This window comes from Mycetomoellerius zeteki, unplaced genomic scaffold, assembly GCF_001594055.1.
Source record: "Mycetomoellerius zeteki isolate Tzet28-1 unplaced genomic scaffold, Tzet1.0 scaffold1319, whole genome shotgun sequence".
Taxonomy (NCBI): Eukaryota; Metazoa; Arthropoda; class Insecta; order Hymenoptera; family Formicidae; genus Mycetomoellerius; species Mycetomoellerius zeteki.
In genome coordinates, this window is record NW_017256255.1 from 19,468 (window position 1) to 26,505 (window position 7,038).

General features: G+C 32.9%; 1 protein-coding gene across 1 annotated transcript; it reads right to left on the reverse strand.

Annotated features, from left to right (window-relative positions):
- Positions 1-3,122: 3,122 nt before the first annotated feature.
- Positions 3,123-3,539, reverse strand: LOC108731501 (uncharacterized). Its single transcript, XM_018461855.1, has one exon. The coding sequence runs from the start codon at positions 3,537-3,539 to the stop codon at positions 3,123-3,125; it is 417 nt and encodes a 138-aa protein (XP_018317357.1).
- Positions 3,540-7,038: the final 3,499 nt, after the last annotated feature.

Below are 7,038 nucleotides of genomic sequence, written 5' to 3' on the forward strand. Positions count from 1 at the left end.
TATATATATTATATATATATATTATAAATTATTACAGGCAAAACATCCTCAATATTTACAAAATATAGAAAATGCAAAACGCAACTCTGTAAAACGGCAAAAGGAGGATTCGTTTAACTGTAATGTACAGAAAGAACAAAAATTAGAAAGATGAGGCTCTGGAAAGCTTACCATAACTCGTTATGGTAAAAAATAAAATATGTTAGATAAAGCTATACTGCGATTTATTATTGAAGAGCTTCAGCCTTTCTCAATTGTAGACAGTCCAGCTTTTATTGACTTAGTAAGAAATGGACTGCCATCATCTATTCGAATAATATCTAGAAGATCCGTAAAAGATAAACTTCAAGAAGCATTTTATACAATGAAAACGAATCTTCAAAATAAATTAGTTGAAGTGGAAATAGTGTCAACTATGGAGCAGACCTATGGAGTAAAATGAAAAGATTATATTAAAATACAATATATAAATAATTTATTAATTTTATTTAACTACTAAAGTTTGTATATATTAATGTATTATATTACAATTTAAAAAAATGCATAGTTTTTAGGTTTTTACTATCAGTTTTTATTTATAAATGTAGCAGAATGTTGTTGCAGGAGTTATTTAGGAATAACAGTCCACTGGATTGATTCTAAAACTTTAAAGAGAAGCTCGGCTGCTTTGGCTTGTCGCAGAATAAAAGGCAAGCACACCTATGATGTTTTGGCTAAAGCTATCAATTCCATTTTTCTAGAATATCACATACAAAATAAAATTTGCTCTACAACTACTGACAGTGGATCTAATTTCGTTAAAGCGTTTCGGTAATATTTTACAATATTTAATATATATTTTTAACATTTTTTCTTGCAATATTTAAGATATACATATATTTATAGAAAACAAATATTTTAATAACAACTAATATTGTTTGTCTTTAGAGTCTTTGAGAAAGATGACTGAAGAATCCTCTGAATCCTGTATAGAATTTTACAATTTAAACGAATTGTTAATGATGAACGAAGAAGAAAATTCCATAGATGCAGAAGACGTGATTACTCTTCCTGCACATCACAAATGTATTAATCATCAATTAAATCTAATTGCTGTAAAAGATTCGGAAAAGGTCTTGGAGAGTAATATATCGTATAAAAGAAAATACAGAGCAGTATTTGCAAAACTGATGAAATTGTGGAGTAAACAAAATCAATCTAGGCAGGTAGCTGACAAAATAAAAGACATATATGGCATTTACTTGAAAACTCCTGTTATTACAAGGTAAGAAAATTTTCTATTCTGTATTTATAAATAATATAAATATTTTCCTTTAGAAATACACTTGTTTCCTTTTAATTTAATAATTTCTATGTTCAATAGATGGAATTCTATGTTTGATTGCATAGTCAACTCATACAGATTCTAAAGTGTAATTCAGAATCTATAAACCAATGTTTTGATTATTGCAGTTTGCAAAGACTTAGTGATAATGACATTAAATTTTTAGAAGAGTATTGTCAGGTAAGAAAAAAATGATATCACAAATTTTGTAGGATTAATTATTATTTATAAATTATCAATTATCTTACATATATATTGTAAAATGTAGATCTTATATTTTTTATATTTTTTATTTGATTAAGGTAATGGAACCTTTGGCACTCGCATTGGACATTTTACAAAGTGAGAATGGAATGTACATGGGATATTTATTATCTGTTTTGACTACTTTAGAAGAAAAATTAGAAAAGTAATTAAATACGGACAAACTTACAGAATGCTATGCACTACTTATTGCTATTCAACAAGGACTGCATAAAAGGTTAGATAATTTAATTAATTTAATAAGATAATAAATAACAATAAATAATATGTATAATAATATATAACAATAGTTCTTTCATTGTTTTTTGATTTATAAAGAGTCTTAGTTAGGTTGATTTATTATACGATATTGCAATAGTATTTATAATAGTATATAATAGTATAGTTATTTTTTTAAATAAAATAGTTACATATTTAATAAAAAAACTAGTAATAATGAAGTATTAAATTTAAAATATTAGTAACAAAAACAAACTTATAACTAATTTTAGATTTTCTATATTATACGAAAAAAAAGAATTAATAATTGCAGCTTGTCTGCATCCAAAATTTAAATTAAATTGGTTAACGGGAAACAAGAAAATTATTGCCGAAAGTTATTTGGAAGACTTATTAGGAATTAGCTCAAGCGAAAATTCTCCAGATAAACAAGCTGGTGACCCTGATGATGATTTCTTTGATTTTCACTCAAAAAAGCATTCTAAACAAGAAGAATTACAACAATTTTTGAAATCAAACAACTGTAATATTGAAATGTTAAATAATTATTCGAAACTTAAAAAAATCTTTATTAAGTACAATACATCACTTCCAAGTAGTGCATCAGTAGAAAGATTATTTAGTTGCGGAGGTTCCGTATTAACGCCTCAAGGAGGTCATCTTAATGATGACACAATGGAACAGCAACTTCTTCTAAAAGTAAATAAAAATTTTCGATAAAATGTAAATATGAAACTTTTTTAAATGATATATTCTTATAAATAGATGTATTCTTTAAGATATATGCTATTATTTAAATTATTATATGAATTAAGTAAGTCACAAAGAAAATAATATAGTTGACAGTTTAATATGTTTTAATCTTTATATTTTAATAATAAAGTATTTGCTTTGTTTCAGCATAACAAAAACTTGGTAACAATCAGCAGTGAAGCAAGTGCAAGTGAACAATGTGATACTTATTATAGAAATATAGGACATTGCGAACAGTAAACGTACAACATGGTTAGAAATATTATCGTGGTACCAAGACTGCTATAGTATATTATAATAGTATATTACAGAGTATATTTTAATTTCAAAGAGCCTACCAGATTACGTGCAATACATGCAATTATAACATGTTTATTCTTTTATTTCATAATTTATCCTTAATTTTTTAAAAAAAAGTTTGGAATTAATATCTTATACTGTGTTCTAATAGTTACTTTAGCATTATAAGGAAAATAATGAAAAAATAACGAATCGTTACTTTTCAAGTAACTGTAACGGTAACGCGTTACTTTTTAAAATTGGTAACGGTAACGGTAACGCGTTACTTTTTTGAGGTAACGCGCACAACCCTGGTTCTTTGCCATCTGCTTAGTCGATTCTCCTTAACGTTAATCAAAGTCGGTTCTGGTACAGTGATAAGAGTGTCTCCAATTGAGAAATGTCCAGGAGAAAGAAAGAATAAATCGTTTGGATTTGATAAGATTGTTAGAGGACGGGAATTTAAAATGGATTCAATTTGAATTGTTAGAGTTTGCATCTCGTCCATTGTGAGCAAAGAGGTGCCTGTAACTCGTCTAAAATGGGATTTAAAGGACTTTACAGCAGCTTCCCAGATTCCTCCAAAATTCAGTGCCCTTGGGGGAATAAAGTGCCAGTTTATGCCTTCTTCTGTAGCTGCTTGTGCTAATCCTTCGTGGTGGTTTGAAGGTTGAACGCGTTGTTCAGGCAAATTATCCATCAAAGATTGAATTGATTCAGGAGATGTTCGAAAACACCGCACACATTTATGGATTATTTGTCAAATGATACTACGACCATTCAATAACCAAAATTTCTGACGAATGGATGCCAAGGTTGTTTGTATTCCGGCGTGAAGCAATTTGATGTGTTCTCGTTCAATGAGCAAACGGGTGAACGGACGTTTGGAAGGCAATACTAATTGATGTTTGGCTGAGTATGGTAACTTAGAATTTTGAAGTCTCCCTCCAACACGAATGAGCCCACCTTCATCTAGAAACGGGTTGAGTGATCGAAGTTTACTGTCTGTTGATATTGGCTTGTCAAGTTGCAGACTCTTTAATTCCTGGGCGAATACTGTTGCCTGAACATTTTTGACTAAACAAAGTTGCTGCATTCAATTCACTCACTTTCAGAAACCCATGTGCATCAGTCATTTGACCACGACATTTGTTGATGAAACGTAGGCAATATGCGATAACCCGTATTAATTTGTTGAGAGATGAATATTTGTGATAATCTACCACTTGTTCATTTGCTAGAATCAATAGAAAGCCATGATGGACCCTTCCACCAGATATCTGATTGAATCAATGAGGCTGGAGATATGCCTCGCGAAATTATATCAGTTGGATTTTGTGATGATTCCACGTAATGCCAATTATTTGGGTTTGAGAAATCTTGAATCATGCTGACTCTGTTTGCTACAAATGTGGTCCACTTGCTTGAACATGCTATGGTAGAGGATATATGGTAGAATCAGACCAGTAATAGACACCATTAAATTGAACGTCGATAGCGACTAAAATCTTCCGAGTCAACTGAGCTGCCAGTAGTGCAGCACATAATTCTAACCTTGGCAAAGACAATTTCTTTAATGGTGCAACCCTAGATTTTGCACACAGAATATTTGCATAATGTAAACCATCTGCATTGGTAGTGCGTACATAAATACAGGTTCCACATGCTCTTTCACTAGCATCTGCAAAGGCGTGTAATTCTATTTTCTTAATGTTTCTGTGTACAATGACAGTTCTTGATATGCGAAGTTGATTTAGTTGAGAAAGCTCTAATTCGTATTGTTGCCACTTAGTGTCGATGTCATGAGGGACCGCTTTATCCCAATCCAGCCTTAACTGCCACAGCCCTTGCATTAAAATTTTTGCTGTGGTGATGACTGATCCTAATAATCCCAACGGATCGAATATGTGAGCTATGCTAAATAAGATTTGCCGTCTGGTGATCCTTTCAAACTATTTAGAATTGTCAATGTGAAAACTGAACTGATCCTCCTCCGAGTTCCATTGCAATCCAAGCGTTGATATGGTAAAATCTTTGTCAAATATCAAAGGGTCAGTTGAAGTTACTTGAGTCAAACCTTCAAGAATTGACGGATGGTTGGAGGCCAACTTATGCAAACAGAATCCAGCTTCGTTTAAAATAGACTTGATTTCCTGAATGATCTCCTTTAATTCTTGTTTTGTATTGGCTCCAGTAATAAGATCGTCAACGTAAAAGTCTGATAGAATTCGTGATGCTCGAAAGGGTGTTTTATCCTGCTTGATTTTGGCTATTTCTTGCAATGATCGGACGGCAAGATAGGGAGCACGGGCTGTCCCATACGTAACTGTATTCAATTCAAAAACTTGAATTTCAGATTCACTGTGATCATCCCACAAGATCCTCTGTGAACTTCGATGATCTTCATGGACCAATATTTATCGATACATTTTTTGTATATCTCCAGTGAGAACGTATGGCCATTTACGAAATCTGATGAGCAAAGTGAAAACATCCTATTGTAGTGTAGGTCCCGTCATTAATGTCATTAAGCGAGACTCCTGAATCCGTTTTACAGGAAGCGTCAAAATCGACTCTAAGCCTTGTAGTCGTACTGGTAGGTTTTATCACTGCGTGATGAGGTATGTAGTTTATTCTTTCCACATCTTGCTAGTTTGAAGTTACTAATTGCATATGATTGAGAACTTGATAATCCTTGATAAATCGAGTATATTCTTGCTTCAATAATGGATTTTTATTCAATTTGCGTTCAAGCGAAGGAAATTGTTTTAATGCAGTGTCATGTGAATTGCCAAGTGATTCCAAAACATCTTGTTTAATTGGTAGTTTAACTACAAATCTGCCTTGATTGTTACGAGTATGAGTTCTTTCATAATGCTGTTCGCAATCTCTTTCTTCAGCGGACCGAATGGGCTGCTCATAAACTTGTTCAATTTGCCAGAATTTAGCAATGGCCTCGTCCAATTCAATGGCAGATTTAATCGTTGCATTGCATACTACCGATTTAACATGCTTGGAATTGGATGGATATTTACCACCCAAAATCCAACCAAATAACATTTTCTGTAACAATGGATGTTCCACAGATTCTTTGATTCGACCAACACATAAAATATCCCAGAATGTTTCGGCTCCTAGCAATATTTCTATATCCGTTGATTGATAGAACGTTGGATCCGCTAACTGTACCTTTTGTGGAAATTTAAAATCTTCCTTATTGAGCGACGTATTGGGTAAGCATTCGCTTATTTGCTTTAATACCAGACAGGTAACTGTGATATTGTATGAACAGTATCTTGAAGTTACGAAGATCTCAACCATTTTTTACATGAGTCCAAGCTTGATTGACTCCCATGATGGGAATGCTAACCGATGTTGTAGTGAATCCCAATTGTATTGTGACGTTTGCTACACGTCCTGCAACTGCTTGATTTCCAAATTTTAACAGTGTGAGATAATGACCAAAGACAATTTAGACACAATTTATTTTCCTTTGCGCTTTTAAATCTATCTTCGGGTGCTAGCTTGAGAAATTGGGAACATGAGAATATGAAATGTTCACCCTTACAAATTTGATATAAAGCCTTATTCGTTGCCAAGTGAGCTGCAGATCTTGCCTGGTTGGCCTTGCCTTGTGATGTTGAACTGGATTGCATCTGTATTTTTCGATCAATTGCCTCCAAAATGTGACACCTATGTTCTAAAAATTCTATTAGCTTGTGCCATGTGGGAATATCATCACCAGTAAGACTATTTTCCCACTCCTTGTTGGTTGTGGAATCCATCTTCCCACTTATCAAGTATAAAAGGACGTCGTCCCAATAGTCGACAGGACGCTCCATTGATCTCAACGCTCTCAAATGCTTTAAAGCGCCATCTAATAATTGACGTAATTTTGTGTGATTTTCTTTGCTTATTGACGGCAGATCGAACAATGCTTTGACATGTTTCTGAATAATCAATCGTTTATCGTCATAGCGTCTTTTCAGCATTTGCCATGCTTCCCTGTAATTGTTCGCTGATATTTCTAACGACTGAATTATTTCAGCGGCTTCACCTTTGAGGGCAGCCTTGAGGTAGTGGAATTTCTGTATTCCTGATATAGAGTGATTGTTGTGTATCAATGATTGAAAATGTTACGTCCCTAAAATTTAAACACTTAGATATAAGAAAACGCACACCTATCTTAGAACCTTAGC